At 46.6% G+C, this 22931-nt stretch overlaps 1 protein-coding gene across 1 annotated transcript in view; it reads left to right on the top strand.

Annotated features, from left to right (window-relative positions):
* The first annotated feature begins 5203 nt into the window (after positions 1-5203).
* The window catches only part of LOC139756176 (uncharacterized), a 152997-nt gene continuing 135269 nt past the window's right edge, over positions 5204-22931 (top strand). Inside the window, exons 1-2 of the mRNA XM_071675363.1 lie at positions 5204-5669; positions 6218-6340. Coding sequence (XP_071531464.1) covers positions 5204-5669; positions 6218-6340 — 589 coding nt within the window. The remainder of the gene's footprint in view (positions 5670-6217; positions 6341-22931) is intronic.

Raw genomic sequence — 22931 nt, 5'->3', positions numbered from 1 at the left:
CCGCTGTCCTCCCTCCCGTCCTCTGTACCATCACGACGAGACTCGCTTATCGGCCTTCCCGATTCGGTGTGATCGGTACCGTCCTCGATGTGTTGGTTGGACCATTGTCAGGCTACCGATTCCGTTCCGCGGTGTATCGGTTAGGTCGCATGATGTCGGATCATTGCCAGGGTTTCGGTCCGTCCTCGGTATATCGGACAGGTCTCGCTGTATCGGACTGTCACCAAGGTTTCGGTCCATCCTCGGTATATCGGACAGGTCTCGCTGTTTCGGACCATCACCAGGGTTTCGGTCCGTCCTCGGTATATCGGGCAGGTCTCGCTGTATCGGACTGTCACCAAGGTTTCGGTCCATCCTCGGTATATCGGACAGGTCTCGCTGTTTCGGACCATCACCAGGGTTTCGGTCCGTCCTCGGTATATCGGACAGGTCTCGCTATATCGGACCATCACCAGGGTTTCGGTCCGTCCTCGGTATATCGGACAGGTCTCGCTATATCGGACCATCACCAGGGTTTCGGTCCGTCCTCGGTATATCGGACAGGTCTCGCTGTATCGGACCATCGCCAGGGTTTCGGTCCGTCCTCGGTGTATCGGACAGGTTTCATTGTCTCGGATCATTACCGTTGGATCGGTCCGTACGCACCACAAACAGAATACGCACGCCTACGCACGCTGGTCTCGGCGTATTCAGATGATAATTCCATTAGTCCTGAAATGAAGCCTTTCCCCCCCCCCTAAATCATCTCTCTCTCTCTCTCTCTCTCTCTCTCTCTCTCTCTCTCTCTCTCTCTCTCTCTCTCATCCGTAGAATTCACTATCCCATCCCTTTGTTTCAGTCTCTCATCCCTATGTGTCACTCTCCCATTGATATGTTTCACCCTCTTAAGCTTCACGTTTCACTCCCTCATACCAGTGTGTTTCACTCTCACATCCACATGTTAACCTCTCCCATTCTCTATGTTTCACTCTCCCATCCATACTTGTTTTACCCTCACATTCGAGTGTTTCACTGTCTCATGTTTCATTCACACCCGCTGGCTGAACGCAAAACATTGATGCTGAGAGAGAGAGAGAGAGAGAGAGAGAGAGAGAGAGAGAGAGAGAGAGAGAGAGAGAGAGAGAGAGAGAGCCAGTCAGGTCACCAACTAACCCTACGTCGTCTCGTCCACAGGCGGAGGTCATGACCAGGAACACAAGACCCTCAACTGCCTCATGGCCAAACAACTGTGTGACGAAGACTCCAACTGCTCCGCCATCCTCAAGGTCATCCCCACCCTCTGTGGGCCAGAACTCGGTATGTCCAACCTTCCCTCACTCTCTCCCGAGCCTCACACGCCGTCTCGAAGCTTCAAACTCCATGGTCGAAGCTTCAGACTCTGTGTCGAGGCTTCAGACTCCATGTTCGAAGCTTCAGACTCTGTGTCGAAGCTTCAGACTCCATGTTCGAAGCTTCAGACTCTGTGTCGAAGCTTCAGACTATATGTTTGAGGCTTCAGACTCTGTGTCGAAGCTTTGAACACTGTGTCCAAGCCTTTATACTCTGTCTTGAGGCCTCAGACTCAGTGTCGAAGCTTCAGACGGTATGTTCGAAGCTTCGGGCTCTTATGTTAAAGTTTCGGGCTATGTGTTGAAGCTTTAAACGCAATGTCAATCCTTCAGACTCTGTGTCGAAGCTATAAACTCTGAACCGAAGCTTCAGACTTTGCGTCAAAGCTTCATATTATGTGCCGAAGCTTTGTACTCGATCTTTAAAGTAGTTTGATGAGGGTAATGTGTTACTAGGAAGGTTTGAACACTTTTTATGAGCAGTAGCATTACTTTCACCCGTCTCATCAGTAATGTTATCTTTATCATTTATTGCGACAGTGTTGTGATTTAGTCGTGGTTGTTATCACTTTGTTGTTAGTATCAGGTAAGTTGTTAAGATAGAATGATGAAGCTAAGTAATGTTATTGTTATTATCATCATCATTATCATTATTATTATTAGTAGTTGTAGTAGTAGTTGTAGTAGTAGTAGTAGTAGTAGAAGTAGTAGTAGTAGTAGCATTGTTATTATTATTATTATTATTATTATTATCATTATTATTGTTATTATTATCATTATTATCATTATTATTATATTATCATTATCATCATCATTATTATTATTTCCACAAAGATGGTCGTCTTAGGGGCAAGACTATAGGATCTCACCTGACTCTCCAATGTCAGAATTTTGAATGTGGGGAAACACGTCCTCCCCACAGAGGCTGAGAGTTTCGAACTGATGTTTCCTGTGTCTGAAGAAGGAAAAAAAGATAAGGTCTGGAGTTATGCGTCTGGGGGGTACCTTAGCGGGGTACGACGTTGTTGTGTATGATAATCTGACCCCATGTCGAATAGGAAGAAGACTTTGATAGATCTGTTGCCGTCAAGGTCGTGGTCACAGCTGAGAGAGAGGGAGAGAGAGAGAGAGAGACACACACACACACACACACACACACACACACACACACACACACGCATAATGCTATCAAAGCAATTTTTACCCGGATGGAAATAGTTTGCCCGGTGTATTTTTCATAAAGCTTTTGTGAAATATATCATTTAGGAAAATGGTAATACTCTTTGCCATCTCTCTGACGCACCGACCAGGCAGCGAACTTTTGTGAATGCGATTAAATTGTGGAAAATGTATGTGCATATATATATATATATATATATATATATATATATATATATATATATATATATATATATATATTTCGTACCATGCTTTCAAGAATGAGTCCTGTAAAAATTTTATTGGGGCATTATAGGAGAACATTGACGAATTACGGTCATGTTGCTTTTCAACTGACTTCGCAATTTGTTGAATACTTTATATATATATATATATATATATATATATATATATATATATATATATATATATATATATATATATATATATATATATATATATATATATTCATATGAGTCCACGGGGAAAATGAAACACGATAAGTTCCCAAGTGCACTTTCGTATAATAATCACATCATCAGGGGAGACATATATATATATATATATATATATATATATATATATATATATATATATATATATATATATATATATATTTAGTTTTTCGTGTCCTATAGTTGCATATATTACGCAATGTTTTCAGTCTTTTTTTTCGTTCGGGCTGCCCAGCTCCCGCTGTCGCACAAACCATCACCCCATATTGTCTCCCCCCGAGACTCGTGTGTATTGTGAGAGTGGAGAGTGTAGTGCGGGAATGAGGCCTCATTTGTTTGAGAGATTTTGGATGAGGTGTCATGTACGAGACATCATGTATAAACCATCAGGTACGAGACATCATGTACGAGACATCGTGTACAAGACTTCATGTACGAGACATCATGTACGAGAAATCATGCACGAGACATTATGCACGAGACATTATGCACGAGACATCGTGTACGAGACATCATATATGGCTGAAATAGAATGCTGATGTTTCGATATTCCCAGTCTCTTCTTCCTTCTTCTCTCTCTCTCGTAGGATGTTCTCTGAACGGACCTTCATCTATGTCCTGGAGCCATGTCCCCAGGACATAGACACCCCAGGTAGGCTCATTTAGGCCTGTTATTGATGGCCATGTCCCCAGACATTAGGCCTGTCCGAGAGGGCCATGTCCCCAGATTTTAGGCCTGCCCGTGAGGGCCATGTCCCCAGACATTGGGCCTGTCCGAGAGGGCCATGTCCCCAGACATTGGGCCTGTCCGAGAGGGCCATGTCCCCAGACATTAGGCCTGTCCGTGAGGCCCATGTCCCCAGATTTTAGGCCTGCCCGTGAGGGCCATGTCCCCAGACATTAGGCCTGTCCGTGAGGGCCATGTCCCCTGCCATGGATACCCCTGGTAGACTCACCCGGCCCATTTGTGAGGTGCCTCGTCTTCTGATTAACGAACGCCCTTGGGGAACCTCGAGCTGAGTTTACAGCAAAGCTGTCGACATGGCTTAGACAAGTCCTCCCTTGGGGTGTATTCACGAAAGCCAGTGATTCATGGGGAATATTAGACGAATATCCGTTATCTTATGTCGATATTCCTTATCATCTTCTATCTCCCTTTACCATGAACGGGTGGCGTATAGAGAGATGAGAGTAGTGGGCGGACAGAAGGACGAAAATCTCTTCTTTGTATCAAGACGACAGGTCTTATAGCACTGGAGTGCCTGGAGCACGACTTCACGGTCTTTGAATACGATGGTACGACCCTTAAACATGACTGTGTAGCCCTGGGGTACGATTGCCTCGTCCTTTGACCTGACTTATGGGCCAGGTCAAAAAAGCCAGGCCATTATACCCATTGGTCGTACCGTCGTGCGCTAGGGTCGTACCATCGTGTTCAAGGGTCGTACCGTCGTGCTCAAGGGTCGCACCATCGTGTTCAAGGGTCGTACCCTTGTGCTCAGGGGTCGTACCGTCGTGTTGAAGGGTCGTACCATCGTGTTCAAGGGTCGTACCATCGTGTTCAAGGGTCATGCCGTCGTGTTCAAGGGTCGTACCGTCGTGCTCAAGGGTCGCACCATCGTGTTCAAGGGTCGTACCCTCGTGCTCAGGGGTCGTACCGTCGTGTTGAAGGGTCGTACCATCGTGTTGAAGGGTCATGCCGTCGTGTTCAAGGGTCGTACCGTCGTGTTCAAGGGTCGTCCCATCGTGCTCAAGGGGTCGTACCATCGTGCTCAGGGGGTCGGGGTCGTACCATCGTGCTCAGGGGGTCGTACTATCGTGCTCAGAGGTCGTACCATCGTGCTCAAGACTCGTACCATCGTGCTAAAGGGTCGCACCATCATGCTCAAGACTCGTACCATCGTGCTCAGGGGGTCGTACCATCGTGCTCAGGGGGTCGTACCACTCACCCTAAGGTATTAAACTTCCAGTGTTCTTCGGCCACCTCCACATTAACTCGTCGGTACCTTCCATTTTCGGCCATCGGCACGCCACCGTCCCATATAACACTGGGAACTTTACGAACCCCAGCGAGACTTATCAAAGCCCTCGACGCTTTCTGTCCTCGAGCCGCTGTCCTCCCTCCCGTCCTCTGTACCATCACGACGAGACTCGCTTATCGGCCTTCCCGATGTCGGTGTGATCGGTACCGTCCTCGATGTGTTGGTTGGACCATTGTCAGGCTACCGATTCCGTTCCGCGGTGTATCGGTTAGGTCGCATGATGTCGGATCATTGCCAGGGTTTCGGTCCGTCCTCGGTATATCGGACAGGTCTCGCTGTATCGGACTGTCACCAAGGTTTCGGTCCATCCTCGGTATATCGGTCAGGTCTCGCTATATCGGACCATCACCAGGGTTTCGGTCCGTCCTCGGTATATCGGACAGGTCTCGCTGTATCGGACCGTCACCAAGGTTTCGGTCCGTCCTCGGTATATCGGACAGGTCTCGCTATATCGGACCATCACCAGGGTTTCGGTCCGTCCTCGGTATATCGGACAGGTCTCGCTATATCGGACCATCACCAGGGTTTCGGTCCGTCCTCGGTATATCGGACAGGTTTCATTGTCTCGGATCTTTACCGTTGTATCGGTCCGTACGCACCACAAACAGAATACGCACGCCAGGGTTTCGGTCCGTCCTCGGTGTATCGGACAGGTTTCATTGTCTCGGATCTTTACCGTTGTATCGGTCCGTACGCACCACAAACAGAATACGCACGCCTACGTACGCTGGTCACGGCGTATTCAGATGATAATTCCATTAGTCCTCCAATGAAGCCTTTCCCCCCCCCTAAATCTTCTCTCTCTCTCTCTCTCTCTCTCTCTCTCTCTCTCTCTCTCTCTCCTCTCTCTCTCTCTCTCTCATCCGTAGAATTCACTATCCCATCCCTTTGCTTCAGTCTCTCATCCCTATGTGTCACTCTCCCATTGATATGTTTCACCCTCTTAAGCTTCACGTTTCACTCCCTCATACCAGTGTGTTTCACTCTCACATCCACATGTTAACCTCTCCCATTCTCTATGTTTCACTCTCCCATCCATACTTGTTTTACCCTCACATTCGAGTGTTTCACTGTCTCATGTTTCATTCACACCCGCTGGCTGAACGCAAAACATTGATGCTGAGAGAGAGAGAGAGAGAGAGAGAGAGAGAGAGAGAGAGAGAGAGAGAGAGAGAGAGAGAGAGAGAGAGAGCCAGTCAGGTCACCAACTAACCCTACGTCGTCTCGTCCACAGGCGGAGGTCATGACCAGGAACACAAGACCCTCAACTGCCTCATGGCCAAACAACTGTGTGACGAAGACTCCAACTGCTCCGCCATCCTCAAGGTCATCCCCACCCTCTGTGGGCCAGAACTCGGTATGTCCAACCTTCCCTCACTCTCTCCCGAGCCTCACACGCCGTCTCGAAGCTTCAAACTCCATGGTCGAAGCTTCAGACTCTGTGTCGAGGCTTCAGACTCCATGTTCGAAGCTTCAGACTCTGTGTCGAAGCTTCAGACTCCATGTTCGAAGCTTCAGACTCTGTGTCGAAGCTTCAGACTATATGTTTGAGGCTTCAGACTCTGTGTCGAAGCTTTGAACACTGTGTCCAAGCCTTTATACTCTGTCTTGAGGCCTCAGACTCAGTGTCGAAGCTTCAGACGGTATGTTCGAAGCTTCGGGCTCTTATGTTAAAGTTTCGGGCTATGTGATGAAGCTTTAAACGCAATGTCAATCCTTCAGACTCTGTGTCGATGCTATAAACTCTGGACCGAAGCTTCAGACTTTGCGTCAAAGCTTCATACTTTGTGCCGAAGCTTTGTACTCGATCCCTAAAGTAGTTTGATGAGGGTAATGTGTTACTAGGAAGGTTTGAACACTTTTTATGAGCAGTAGCATTACTTTCACCCGTCTCATCAGTAATGTTATCTTTATCATTTATTGCGACAGTGTTGTGATTTAGTCGTGGTTGTTATCACTTTGTTGTTAGTATCAGGTAAGTTGTTAAGATAGAATGATGAAGCTAAGTAATGTTATTGTTATTATCATCATCATTATCATTATTATTATTATTAGTAGTAGTAGTAGTTGTAGTAGTAGTAGTAGTAGTAGAAGTAGTAGTAGTAGTAGCATTGTTATTATCATTATTATTATTATTATTATTATTATTATTATATTATTGTTATCATTATTATTATCATCTTTATTATTATCAATATCATTATTTTCACAAAGATGGTCGTCTTGGGGGCAAAACTATAGGATCTCACCTGACTTTCCAATGTCAGAATTTTGAATGTGGTGAAACACGTCCTCCCCACAGAGGCTGAGAGTTTCGAACTGATGTTTCCTGTGTCTGAAGAAGGAAAAAAGATAAGGTCTGGAGTTATGCGTCTGGGGGGTACCTTAGCGGGGTACGACGTTGTTGTGTATGATAATCTGACCCCATGTCGAATAGGAAGAAGACTTTGATAGATCTGTTGCCGTCAAGGTCGTGGTCACAGCTGAGAGAGAGGGAGAGAGAGAGAGAGAGAGAGAGAGAGAGAGAGAGAGAGAGAGAGAGAGAGAGAGAGAGAGAGAAGGAGAGAGCGAGGCGCGTAAAGATCATCTTCTAACACCATGCTTGTAATAGGAGTCATATGTACTAAGACTGATATATTTTATCTATCTATCTAAGTATATATATATATATATATATATATATATATATATATATATATATATATATATATATATATATATATATATATATATCAGTTTCATTTCCACTGGATGAATTAGACACATAATAGTCTTCGAAAATCACACACACACACACACACACACACACACACACACACACACACACACACACACACGCTGAAACTCTCTCTCTCTCTCTCTCTTCCCTGAACGCTTACCTGCCCGTCATGCTCGCCCTATCTCACCCCATGCTGAACAAGAACCAACTCCCTCCCACTCTCCCCCACTAACCACCCCCACCTTCTCCCCACAGTCTCCCCCACCATCACAACACACCCGGGGGTCACTACCTGCTTGTCAGGGGCTGTCACCAAACTGATACAAATCTTGGGCCTACGTTGTGACGCGAATATTCTTCATTTGCATAGATATTGGGGGCGCCCCAAGTGGCTGGCAGTATTCCTCCTCTGCCGGGGCGGCAACATCCAGGGGAAGATCTTGTTGTGGCAGACTTCAGACGGGGAAAGTCTCAGTCAGTAAACAAATCTGTTTCATATGTTTCGTCTTGAACGTCTGTATATACGTAGGGACACGGGCGGTGTGTGTGTGTGTGTGTGTGTGTGTGTGTGTGTGTGTGTGTGTGTGTGTGTGTGTGTGTGTGTGAGTAAGGCTGTGTATTAAAACCATGATAGTAACATACTGACAACTTTTCCCGCTGATTCCTACCCTGTCTCCTGTAATCTGTTCTTATATTATCCCTGTCTCCTGTAATCTTATGGTATGACGAACGAGGCTACGTCATTACAGCGAGGAAGACGAAGCGGAGGCGTGGCACACAACCACCCCCCCTTCACTTTGTTGTTAGAACGAACGCCACTGGATGCCGTACGTTGTAATCAGTTCGATAACGTTCGTGCTCTAAGCTTCTTCACTGCTCCGTTGTACACACTGAAGCGTCCATTCAACCACTTTCATACACCACAGCAACCTGTAGTGTCCAGTCCTTCGTGCATGTACACTGTATGTGTAAACCCAGTCACTGACGTATGTGTACCAGTGTTCGCTCTTCAGCTACACAAGCAGGCGTTGGAAAGTACGCACCCAAAACCTCCAAAAGATTCGACACCGAACCCAGGTGCTGAAGACGGCATTGCGACGACAGACCCGAGATTTCATAGCCTCTTCCTCTCTACTGTCTTGACAGACCTTGGGTTCGACAGCGAACCCAAAAACCCCTAAGACCCCAAGACCGTCCGGAATCGGCTGTCTTGAAGGAAAGGCCCCCCTCCTGCCCTTGAGTTCGACAGCAAATCGAAGACCCCCAAGACCTCCTGCCGTTCTCGACAGAGGCCTTGAGGGACGTCGGAGTTGGGAGGTCTTCTCCTCACCCTCCGCCATCTTTTCCCCCCGGCCTCCAAGCGTACCCCTCTACCCCAGCCCTGCTTACCTCCTCCTCCCCATCTCAACCCCTCCCCTCCTCCCCCAGGCGTCCAAAGCACCCCTTCCCCTCCCATCCCCTCTTTCCCCTCCAGCCTCTCCCCCCCCCAGGCCACCCTCCACCTCCTGACGATCCATTAAGCACGCGAGACCTAATTACCAGTCAGCAAGTCCTCTGACAAGGGGCTCTGAGAGAGAGAGAGAGAGAGAGAGAGAGAGAGAGAGAGAGAGAGAGAGAGAGAGAGAGAGAGAGAGAGTATAACCAGGAGTTCGTTCTTGCTGGGGGTCAGGAGAGTCTTGCTGTTGATGGTGTGGTTCTCGAGCCTAGACAATCCTTGGTTGGCACAGAGAGAGAGAGAGAGAGAGAGAGAGAGAGAGAGAGAGAGAGAGAGAGAGAGAGAGAGAGAGAGAGAGCATAACAGACAGGTAGATAACAGAATGATGGATGTAAAGGAAAGACTTAAGAGTGCGCGAAGTACAGAGACCAAGAGCAAGAGCGAAAGGTTTACCCTGGAGAAAGAGATGATAAAGGAGCACATACAGGAGGGGAATTTGAGGAACAGAAAACGCGAGAGAAAATCGAGGACGTAGTCTGAGATTAATCAGGGAGGTGGGAGAAAAAAAAAAGGGGGTGGAGGAGGGGGTATGTAATGGAAAGTTTGGAAAGTTATACAAAATAATACAGAAAAAAAATAATAATAATACTATCCCGGAGTTGAGAGAGGATGTTTAGAAGACTTAATTAAACGCAAATAGCCAAGAAGACTGTGCAGAAATTTGCGTCTATTGTTGAAAACAAAAGCGTAGTATAAAAGCCTTTTGTGCAGGAGATGCACGTCGAAATAAAACAAGAGGGGGAATTACGGAACTAAATGCTAATAAGAGTAACGTCAGAGATGATCAAGGAATTCACGATGAAACTCGGAGCGATCACTCATCATTACCCATGAGTTGGCGCCACTCACTGTCAGGGGTTAGTAATGGCAGGGGGAGGACGCAGGTGGGAGTGTCCTGTTGAGGTGGGGGAAGGAGGGGAGTGAGTGAGGTGGTGGGGGGAAGTAGTTCTCTCTATTGACGTGGGTTCCTGGGAGGTCCTGCGTTGCCGTGGGTTTCTGGTTGGTCTTGTGCTGTCGTGGGTTGACTAGGGTTTGCGTTGTGTAGGGGCAGTGGGTCTATGTGGGTCTGTGTTGATAGGAGGGTTTTTGGTCTGTGTTGATGTAGGGGAGGGGTCTATTGTGGGTCCTGTGTTGATGTAGGGGAGGGGTCTATTGTGGGTCCTGTGTTGATGTAGGGGAGGGGTCTATTGTGGGTCCTGTGTTGATGTAGGGGAGGGGTTATTGTGGGTCCTGTGTTGATGTAGGGGAGGGGTCTATTGTGGGTCCTGTGTTGATGTAGGGGAGGGGTCTATTGTGGGTCCTGTGTTGATGTAGGGGAGGGGTCTATTGTGGGTCCTGTGTTGATGAGGGGGTCTTGTGGTCTGTTTTCTGGGGTCGGTTAGAGGGTGTCTGTGTGTTTTGCTGACGTGGGTTTGATGGGTGCTGTGTTCATGAGGGTTTTTTTGTTCTGTGTGGGTTAGGAGGGTCTATTGTGGGTCCTGTGTTGATGTAGGGGAGGGGTCTATTGTGGGTCCTGTGTTGATGTAGGGGAGGGATCTATTGTGGGTCTTGTGTTGATGTAGGGGAGGGGTCTATTGTGGGTCCTGTGTTGATGTAGGGGAGGGATCTATTGTGGGTCCTGTGTTGATGTAGGGGAGGGGTCTATTGTGGGTCCTGTGGTGATGTAGGGGAGGGGTCTATTGTGGGTCCTGTGTTGATGTAGGGGAGGGGTCTATTGTGGGTCCTGTGTTGATGTAGGGGAGGGGTCTATTGTGGGTCCTGTGTTGATGTAGGGGAGGGGTCTATTGTGGGTCCTGTGTTGATGTAGGGGAGGGGTCTATTGTGGGTCCTGTGTTGATGTAGGGGAGGGGTCTATTGTGGGTCCTGTGTTGACGAGGGTGTCTTGTACGGTCTGCTTTTTTGGGTCCCGTGTTGACGAGGGTGTTCTGTGTGGTCTTCTGCTGACGTGGGTATTTGATGGGTGCCCTGTGTTCATGAGGGGTTTTTTTTTTCTGGGGAAGGGGTTAGGAGTTCTCTGCAATCTTAGGTCTCTGGTAGGGTCCTGTGTTGAAGTGGGTCTATGGTGAGGTTCCCGTGTTGTCGTGGGCATCTGGTAGGGTTGATCTGTGGCTGCATTTGATGCGGTCTTGTGTTGATGTGGATGGTTGTTGGTTGGGGGGGGAGGTCCTACAATGTTGGCGGGGTGTTTGGTGACTCTCGTCTGGCATGATCTTCCATTGACGTGGGTACCAAGAACCTCCCATTGACGTGGGTACCAAGAACCTCCCATTGACGTGGGTACCAAGAACCTCCCATTGACGTGCATACCAAGAACCTCCCATTGACGTGGGTACCAAGAACCTCCCATTGACGTGGATACCAAGAACCTCCCATTGACGTGGGTACCAAGAACCTCCCATTGACGTGGGTACCAAGACCCTCCCATTGACGTGCGTACCAAGAACCTCCCATTGACGTGGGTACCAAGAACCTCCCATTGACGTGCGTACCAAGAACCTCCCATTGACGTGGGTACCAAGAACCTCCCATTGACGTGGGTACCAAGAACCTCCCATTGACGTGGGTACCAAGAACCTCCCATTGACGTGGGTACCAAGAACCTCCCATTGACGTGGGTACCAAGAACCTCCCATTGACGTGGGTACCAAGAACCTCCCATTGACGTGGGTACCAAGAACCTCCCATTGACGTGGGCACCAAGAACTTCCCATTGACGTGGGTTAACTCGTTCTCACTTCGTCTGTTATTGTGTCTACCCCATTAAGGGAAAGGGGGAAAAAAAGAAATTCACACAAAGAAAATAACTTACTCAGAATACCAGAAAAGTCCCCGAGAAAAAAAAAGACAGTGTTAAGGTAGCTACACACACTCATTTGCCTATGGCGCAGACACAGTGTGAGCCAAAAAAAAAAAAAGAGAGAAACCTCGTCGGTGTACAGTCTGGGTCTACATAAAAAAAAAACCCTACAGCCCCTCTGTAGGCGATGTAGGACAACAATTACTTATTGACAGACGACATAATTAAAGGATAGACCTGTAGAGGTGGAAGGGTCATTAACCCCCACTTTTACGTGCTGTTGGAGTACCCTCGTCTCGATCCGTACGAACCATAAGCACGATCAGAGACGGTGCTCAGGCAAGCGTACTTCGGTATACTTCCGAAATGATGTACTTCGTACGCAACGAGAGTACACCATGTACTCTGGCATTGCCGTGCCATCGATGGATGCACGACCCTGCTATGGCCTGGTCGTTGGTGGTAGTTCGTCAACAGCAGTTTGGACGGTCTGTACGAGGGCGGGATGGCTGCCATGAACGCACGGGAGGGATTCGGTTGGTGGGTAGGTGGATGGGTTGGTTCGAAGCCCTAGACCCGAAGCTGCTTCTTTAGTCTCGAAGCTTTTTTCGTGGTGATTTTGTTATTAGTTTTTTTAGATAGATAGGTAGGTAGGTAGATAGGTAGGTAGGTAGGTAGGTAGGTAGGTAGGTAGGTAGGTAGATAGATAGATGGATAGACATTGGTAGATAGATAGATAGATAGATAGATAGATAGAGAGAGAGAGAGAGAGAGAGAGAGAGAGAGAGAGAGAGAGAGAGAGAGAGAGAGTGTATTATACTCTGATACAAAAATCAAAGTCACTTCTTCGGTGACATGGCAACGCTTGGACCGTCTTTGGTGACATGGCAACGCTTGGACCGTCTTTGGTGACATGGCAACGCCTGGACCGTCTTTGGTGACATGGCAACGCCTGGGCCGTCTTTGGTGACATGGCAACGCTTGGACCATCTTTGGTGACATGGCAACGCCTGGGCCGTCTTTGGTGACATGGCAACGCCTGGACCGTCTTTGGTGACATGGCAACGCTTGGGCCGTCTTTGGTGACATGGCAACGCCTGGACCGTCTTTGGTGACATGGCAACGCCTGGGCCGTCTTTGGTGACATGGCAACGCCTGGACCGTCTTTGGTGACATGGCAACGCTTGGACCGTCTTTGGTGACATGGCAACGCCTGGACCGTATTTGGTGACATCGCAACGCTTGGGCCGTCTTTGGTGACATGGCAACGCCTGGGCCGTCTTTGGTGACATGGCAACGCCTGGGCCGTCTTTGGTGACATGGCAACGCCTGGACCGTCTTTGGTGACATGGCAACGCCTGGACCGTCTTTGGTGACATGGCAACGCCTGGGCCGTCTTTGGTGACATGGCAACGCCTGGGCCGTCTTTGGTGACATGGCAACGCCTGGACCGTCTTTGGTGACATGGCAACGCCTGGACCGTCTTTGGTGACATGGCAACGCCTGGACCGTCTTTGGTGACATGGCAACGCCTGGACCGTCTTCGGTGACATGGCAACGCCTGGACCGTCCCGCGGAGGCGTTCGTGCTGTGGGGTAGCGAGAGAGAAAGGACGAGGTACAGACGCGAACTTTACGTCGTGTATAATGAGGGAAGACTGTTACCAAGCCTGCTGAAAATCAATTATGGATTAGAAGAGGCGGTGATTGCTACCGCGGAAGGCCGGCCATGCCCCAACACGCCGTCATCAAAGGTGAGGCGGGAAGTTTGGGAGGGAGTCGGGTGATGGTGGGGGATGGTTGGGGTGTTGAGGGTGGCTGGGTTAGGGGGGGGTGTTTGGTTTGGTTGGTGGGTTGGCGTATGTGGGGGATGGGTGGGTGTTGAAGGGTGGCTGGGTTAGGTTAGGTTTGGTTGGTTTGGGTTGGGTTGGCTGGCGTCCGGGTGAAGGGGGTTGGGGTTTTAGGGCATGGTGGTTGTGGGGGTGGGGTTGGGGTTGGGTTTGGGCAGGTATAGAATGGGGAGGAACGGGAAATGAAAGGACGTAACAAGGACAGCGCTGGGAGATAGATAGAGATAGATAGATAAATAGATAGATAGATAGATAGATAGATAGATAGATAGATAGAGAGAGAGAGAGAGAGAGAGAGAGAGAGAGAGAGAGAGAGAGAGAGAGAGAGAGAGAGAGAGAGAGAGAAGCGCCACGAGAGGATTCAAAGAGGTCGAAGGAGGTGAGGAGGGTTTTTAAAAGGATGATTGAGAGGAGGAGGAGGAGGAGGAGGAGTAGGAGGAGTAGGAGGAGGAGGAGGAGGAGGAGGAAGAGGAGGAGTAGTAGGAGGAGTAGTAGTAGGAGGAGGATGTTGTAAGGTCGTCCCAGCGATGCCAGAGACGTGTTGATGTGTTGAGGAACACGGTGGAGGATCTCAGAGACTTTATCCTTCCAAAAAAATAATTATTATTCATGTTACTACCTCTGTAGAGAAGTTATGTCGATACATACCGTGGCGGACTATATAATCCTCCTAGAGACAGGGGCCAGTAACGCTGGAGTCTCCTGGGTTCTGTAGATAAGCAGATAAGGGAGGAAAGTTAACCACAGTACCATTAAGTAATACCAAACCTGTTGGCGTATCCGTGTGTGTGTGTGTGTGTGTGTGTGTGGGGGGGGGGGGGAGGGGAGGCTGCCAGACTACGAGGGCGTGGAAGAACTGAAGTGGTAGGAGTATTCCACGTAAACAAGGAGCCGTTGAAGAAAAAAAAAAAAGAGGGAGAGGGGTTGTTGGGTTGATGGTTAAAAGATTATTTCTCAAGGGAGGTTGACCGGTCATTTGAAGGCTGAGTCACTTCAACCATCGCTAGAGGGAAAGAGAGGAAAGAAAGATGAGGACCAGTGGAGGCGGAGGGAGGCGTGGACGAATGGTGAACGTATTGGTGGTAGCGGAGAGAGAGAGAGAGAGAGAGAGAGAGAGAGAGAGAGAGAGAGAGAGAGAGAGAGAGAGAGAGAGAGAGAGACTCTGCACAACAGCAGAAGCTGTTGGGAACGAGTGAAGGACCAGCGGAGCCTTAGCAGCAGCAGTGGCAACAGAAACGAGTGAACACCTAGGTAACGTCTGGGCAGCAGGAGTAGCAGCAGTAAATGAACGCCCCCAACTCCCCCTCCTCCTCACCTCCTCCTCCTCCTCCTCCCACGTCCTGGGAGGAGGAGGAGGAGGAGGAGGTGGAGGGGGGGGGGGGCTGGGGGTTGGCCATCGTCCCCCACCGTCTGTCGAACTTCCAGTGACACAGACTGATGGAAAAGTCATCTGTGTATCTTCTTCTTGGATGAGCCTTTTGATATGGTAATGGTGGAGCAATATATTGGTGCGAGGCAACGGTGGGGAGGGTAGTGGCAAGATGGTGCCCCTCTTCTCCCCCCACACCAACCCTCACCCTCTCCCCACCTTAACCCTGGAGACGTAGGGAGGTAATGGGGTGAGTGAGGAGTGGCAGGTGGAACCTCTCCCTCTCCCCACCACACACCCCCACCTCCACCCTGGAGACTGATGGAGGGGTGGGAGGTGGAGAGGTAATGGGAGGAGTGGCAGGTGGAAGCGTAGGGTGGATGGGGCAGGAGGGATGTGGCTGGGAGATATATGGGGAGGCTAAAGAACGGTAATGAGGGGTGACAGTTTAGGCGGGGAGATGAGTGCCTGAGCGTAGACAAAACTGTGCTCAGACGGGGTGAAGAATGATAATGAGATATGGGAAAAGGGGGAGGGAGAGATAAGAGATGAGGGAGAGGGAGAGAGGTGTGTTGGGAGGGAGAGATAAGAGATGAGGGAGGGAGGGAGAGAGAGCTGTGGAGGGGGGGGGGAGAGAAAGATAGAAAGGCGCGGGAAGTGGAGGGGTAGATAGGAGCAGAACAGATAAGATAAGAGGGAGTAGCGAGGGAGGGAGGGAGGAAGATGTGTAAGAGGAGTGGAGATCTATCGCACGGGCTGTAAAAAAGCTCTTGCATCAACGTTTCATGGGAATCTGAGCTGGTGCGTCTGTTATCGAGATTTACAAACTGTTTATATCACTGCCTCTGGGGGGTTATAAACCGCCGCGCCAGCCAGTTTGGTGCGTAGTGTTGGAAACTGCTGTTAAAGTCTGTACAGGAGTCGCAATTGCAATATGGGCCTTTGACGGTCCACAAACCGCCAATATATATATATATATATATATATATATATATATATATATATATATATATATATATATATATATATATATATCACCAGTACTTGTTATCACCTCCCCATTTGCGCCCTTCACTGAAGTTCCCATTTGCTCCCTTGTCTTACGCACTTTATTTACCTCCTTCCAGAACATCTTTTTATTCTCCCTAAATTTTAATGATACTCTCTCACCCCAACTCTCATTTGCCCTTTTTTTCACCTCTTGCACCTTTCTCTTGACCTCCTGTCTCTTTCTTTTATACATCTCCCACTCAATTGCATTTTTTCCCTGCAAAAATCGTCCAAATGCCTCTCTCTTCTCTTTCACTAATACTCTTACTTCTTCATCCCACCACTCACTACCCTTTCTAATCAACCCACCTCCCACTCTTCTCATGCCACAAGCATCTTTTGCGCAATCCATATATATATATATATATATATATATATATATATATATATATATATATATATATATATATATATATATATATATATACGGGCTGTCAGACTCTATACGAATCATCCGAAGAGGCTGTGAGTTCGAGTGTTACTGGGATGTAGTTTGCTGGTTTGATTGCCGTTCCTGATGCTCGATCGAGGTTACTGAGCCATCTGCCGTGGAGCAATGATGCATGTGGCTATATCTAGCAGATAAAAAGCGTAAATAGAGACATCTCAAGATTAATCTAACTATAATCTATCAACGTTGAATTATGCAATGATCATCTCGAATCGCGTGGACATCCTCTTTTTGCATAATATACTGACATGGTTAAAGATAGCCCCGTGTTCGTTGACTCATCTCAAATCGTCATTTGGTTTTCAATTGGGTAGTTTGTCTCCAAAAACTAAGAAACCTCGACGGAAAAAAGACAGAAGCAGCAGTAGTTAGGTGTCGGTCAGGGAGTAATGATAACAAAAGCTCCAATTATCAGAGAAAGAGAAGTGGCGGTGGTTGGTCCCTCTCCCCCCCTAAGTCTAAATCTCTCCCGAGATGCAACGAACCAGCTTCATGTGATGACTCAACGTCTGATCGAAGCTTACAGAGTGAGTAAGTCCTTCGCTTGTCGCAGTAGGTAGGTCTGCAATTGCGCCTCTGTCTCTCTCTCTTCCCCTCCTCCCCCGTGGTGGTGGAAGAGATCCACATTACCATCTGAGAAGGGAAAGCCTTGTGGAGGCCAATGAGCTGGGTGGTTTGATCGGCTCAACATCATCTGATCCGAACGCACTTCTCGAATCCTCTCAAGAGACTGAAGCGATTCGGATCACACGTTCGAACAGGAATGTTTCCGTTGGTGAAGTGGAAAGGTTGGGGGGTAGAAAAAAAATGACCTCCAGTACAATCATTAGTGCCGATGGTCATATAATCCTTCTCTCTCACTATACCAGTGTATATATATCATTCCTTTTAGTAATATTACGTTCCTGAAATTACAAATTGCAGCGATGGCATCAAAGGCTTATTTGGAGACCCCCCGCTCATCATTAGGGGATTATGCACATTAAGCAACTGTCCAGACATTAGTCGAATACATATTTCTGTAGAGTATGAACAGCTTCGATACGTGTGGATAATCCTGTTTTAACATTTGAAAGAAAGAAAAGAGATGTTGCCTCGAGGTGGCAAGAGTATTCCATTGTGGTCGAAGACCCAGCTACCTGGAACGAGGCTGAAATGAGGTACATGTAATTATCCATAAGACAATGAACAAGACTTAATCACGTAAAAAGACGAGGGGACGGCTATTAAGGGTAATCACTTACCTCACTTGTTATCTCACACACACACACACACACACACACACACACACACACACACACACACACACACACACACACCTCTCTTACTCGCCCATCCAGCGAGCAACAATGAGAATCTCAGATGAGCTAAAGGAAAAGGCAAAACTCTCATGAAGGACCAAGTGGAAAAAGCGCATCAGTAGAACCCTTAGTACTGAAGCTAAGCTGTAAACAAAAGCTTAAGTATTGGCAAAAAGGCTTAGGACGCGAAAATAAAGGAAATCTTGGCAACCAAAGAGGTAATTAAATCACATTATTTTTTTTTCTTAACGACTTACGCCTCAAATTAGGATGGTATATTTTTTTTAACCTTATACGAGGCAGGTAATCAAAGGGTTGATAGTGAGTTCGAAAAGAGTAGAAGAAGCGTATAATGGATCATAAAGGAGCGTATAATGGAGCATAAAGAAGCGTATAATGGATCATAAAGGAGCGTATAATGGGTCATGAAGGAGCGTATAATGGGTCATGAAGGAGCGTATAATGGAGCATAAAGGAGCGTATAATGGGTCATAAAGGAGCGTATAATGAATCGTAAAGGAGCGTATAATGGATCATAAAGGAGCGTATAATGGGTCATAAAGGAGCGTATAATGGGTCATAAAGGAGTGTATAATGGGTCATAAAGGAGCGTATAATGGATCATGAAGGAGCGTATAATGGAGCATAAAGGAGCGTATAATGGATCATAAAGGAGCGTATAATGGATCATAAAGGAGCGTATAATGGGTCATAAAGGAGCGTATAATGGATCATGAAGGAGCGTATAATGGATCATGAAGGAGCGTATAATGGATCATGAAGGAGCGTATAATGGGTCATAAAGGAGCGTATAATGGATCATAAAGGAGCGTATAATGGGTCATAAAGGAGCGTATAATGGATCATGAAGGAGCGTATAATGGAGCATAAAGGAGCGTATAATGGATCATGAAGGAGCGTATAATGGATCATAAAGGAGCGTATAATGGAGCATAAAGGAGCGTATAATGGATCATGAAGGAGCGTATAATGGATCATGAAGGAGCGTATAATGGAGCATAAAGGAGCGTATAATGGAGCATAAAGGAGCGTATAATGGGTCATGAAGGAGCGTATAATGGATCATAAAGGAGCGTATAATGGATCATGAAGGAGCGTATAATGGATCATGAAGGAGCGTATAATGGATCATGAAGGAGCGTATAATGGATCATGAAGGAGCGTATAATGGGTCATGAAGGAGCGTATAATGGATCATAAAGGAGCGTATAATGGATCATAAAGGAGCGTATAATGGGTCATAAAGGAGCGTATAATGGGTCATGAAGGAGCGTATAATGGATCATAAAGGAGCGTATAATGGATCATGAAGGAGCGTATAATGGATCATGAAGGAGCGTATAATGGATCATGAAGGAGCGTATAATGGATCATGAAGGAGCGTATAATGGGTCATGAAGGAGCGTATAATGGATCATAAAGGAGCGTATAATGGATCATAAAGGAGCGTATAATGGATCATAAAGGAGCGTATAATGGATCATGAAGGAGCGTATAATGGGTCATGAAGGAGCGTATAATGGGTCATAAAGGAGCGTATAATGGGTCATAAAGGAGCGTATAATGGATCATAAAGGAGCGTATAATGGGTCATGAAGGAGCGTATAATGGATCATAAAGGAGCGTATAATGGGTCATGAAGGAGCGTATAATGGATCATAAAGGAGCGTATAATGGGTCATGAAGGAGCGTATAACGAATCATGAAGAATCACATAATGTCACATAAACGCATACCGGGTCATAATCACATAATGTGGCATAAACGCATACTGGTTCATCAAGAATCACATAATGTGACATGAACGCATACCGGATCATCAAGAATCACATGATGTGATGTGAACGCATACCGGGTCATAATCACATAATGTGGCATGAACGCATACTGGTTCATCAAGAATCACATGATGTGATGTGAACGCATACCGGGTCATAATCACATAATGTGACGTCAACGCATACCGGATCATCAAGAATCACATGATGTGACATAGAGGAGAGTCTAACGGATTGTCACGGAGCATTATGACAACCCACGAGGGAGATGACCCATCAGACTACGTAATGATACCCTGGCTGATCGTTAGCACGCCCCGAGACGTCCCTCCTGAAGGGGGAAGAACCCTTAGGGCAGGAGCCCCCCCCCAGAACACAGACGTCGACGAACGACACGAGAGAAGGATTGTGTGTGTGTGTGTGTGTGTGTGTGTGTGTGTGTGTGTGTGTGTGTGTGTGTATGTGTGTGTGTGTGTGTTGAGTCAGTCACGTCTCCTCGTTGAATAAGTCGTGGGTCAGTAACACGACTCATCAGTGTGTGTGGAGTGTGAACCCTCGTTGAATAAGCCGTGAGTCAGTCACGACTCATCAGTGTGTGTGTGTGTGTGTGTGTGTGTGTGTGTGGGGTGCGAACCCTTGTTGAATAAGTCGTGAGTCACGGGCACTGGTAGGTCGTGAGTCAGTCACACGACTCATCAGTGTGTGTGTGTGGGGTGCGAACCCTCGTTGAATAAGTCATGAGTCACGGGCACTGGTAGGTCGTGAGTCAGTCACACGACTCATCAGTGTGTGTGTGTGGGGTGCGAACCCTCGTTGAATAAGTCGTGAGTCACGGGCACTGGTAGGTCGTGAGTCACTCACACGACTCATCAGTGTGTGTGTAGGGTGCGAACCCTCGTTGAATAAGTCGTGAGTCACGGGCACTGGTTGGTCGTGAGTCAGTCACACGACTCATCAGTGTGTGTGTGGGGTGCGAACCCTTGTTGAATAAGTCGTGAGTCACGGACAGTGGTAAATCATGAGTCACGTACGGAGAAGTAAGGACAATAGTACTCACTGGATTAATTAAGATTTGATATATTCAAGACTGAAGGTGTTGCATGATCAATTGATTAATTAATGACACAACAGCTGCTGGTTGTGGTGTTGTATAATCATCATGGGCTCGTGCGTAACGTAATCATTGGTCTCCATGTGGTATAATCAGTGACTAAATCGTGATATAGTCGCCGGATGAGTGACTCATGTGTGATAAAGTCATTAACTCAGGTATGATGTAATCAGTGATCCAGGTGTGATATAGACACTCGCTCATGGGTGATATAATTGACTTAGCTGTATTATAATCTCGTGCTCAAGCGTGACATAACTGACTATGATATAGTCACTGGTTCGTCTTAGCAAAGTCATTTCCCTAAGGTATGATATAGTCAACATTCGTTATGTATCATTGCATGGAAGTGCTCAACCCAACCTATGTCCTTCATCATGTAAATACACGATCCCTTTATGTGGCTGAGGCAGCTTCAAGTCTGCACTCCATGCAGGAGCAGAGTGAGGTGAGATCCTTTACGGCGAGAAGGACCCTCATGAAGCTATACCCTTTTACCGTCCAAAGTAATTTCTTGCTCGATTGCCAATTACAAACGGTGTCACTTAACCCTGTATATATATATATATATATATGTATGTATTCCTATGAGTCCACGGGGAAAATGAAACACGAAAAGTTCCAAAGTGCACTTTCGTGTAATAATCACATCATCAGGGGAGACACAAGAGAGAAATATAACAGTCAGTTGATATACATCGAAGAGACGAAGCTAGGACGCCATTTGGTAAACATTTGGAATATCTTGATGACGCGCAAAATTGTGATCCTTTCCAATACATATATATATATATATATATATATATATATATATATATATATATATATATATATATATATATATAGATAGATAGATAGATAGATAGATAGATAGATAGATAGATATATATAATCAACATATTCTCCGATATTAAATATATCACGCATTATAACATAAGGTTACGGGGAAGAGTAATTGAAACGCGAGTGGAAAACCCCGTAGACTTACTCGGCCGGACACGCCTCTACTCACTGGTGCTGGTAAGCCTTGGGACGCGGCTTTGTCGAAGCTGTACCCAGCCTTCTGTCTCGATAGATAGAGACATGAGTCTTGTTAATGTCTCGATCATGTACGTATAGGGGAATATGGAGTTTCCTTATGGGTTATGTACTATTTTTTCTCATACTCCCAGAGTTGTACGGTGAAGTTGACCGAAATTAAATAGAAACAGCATTCTTTTTTAAAATTTTTTTTACGATACATTTAGAAATGAATTATCTGATATAAGGCACTACAAAAGAAATTTTAAGAATAGATATTTTGATGATGCTTTAAAGTATTTGTCTAATAATGTCATTAGAGTTAAAGATGAAATAACGTCTTTATTGATTATGTATTAACGACTGTATAACAAAGAATCCTGGATATATATATATATATATAATGTAAATTATCTTAATGCATTATTCAGTTATTAGTGAAGCCATGGTTCAAATTCCTTGGTCGTTTACACACTGTAGATAGGAAATGTATGGGATAAGCAGTTTGGTCCTGGAAACAGGTAATTATACGAGCCATTGATAATAGCAATCATTTATCATTTACTTACGTATCACGCTTTTATCTACCATGATTTACTTGAACGTCTGACTTATCAAAAACAAATGTACAGAGTTAAAGCCATATTTTTGGCTTGGTGTATTAAACGTACAGTGGCGGGACATGTATATCAAGGGGTCTCACCATACAGAGACACTTCGAATTCGTTATAATCATCTTGAACACCTGAAGAAGGTGTTCACAAAGAATTATATCTATTGTTGGTTATCATAACTTGATGTTGGCGCCCCTTAATGAGCTCCGGCAGTTCATAGGCCTAAAGCCTATCTATCCACCCAGCCAACCTGATTACGATAGACTTGGCGAACCTAATGACGAAACTTAAAGATAAAGTTTTACCGTGGAGCTCAATGACCATTACAGTACACCTCCCGGTAATTAGGTAATAATAAATGAAAGAAGATGAC

The sequence above is a fragment of the Panulirus ornatus genome, chromosome 20, assembly GCF_036320965.1.
Source record: "Panulirus ornatus isolate Po-2019 chromosome 20, ASM3632096v1, whole genome shotgun sequence".
In the NCBI taxonomy this organism is placed as follows: Eukaryota; Metazoa; Arthropoda; class Malacostraca; order Decapoda; family Palinuridae; genus Panulirus; species Panulirus ornatus.
Note: the sequence above shows the minus strand (reverse complement) of the source record. Positions and strands in the feature narration are given on the sequence as shown.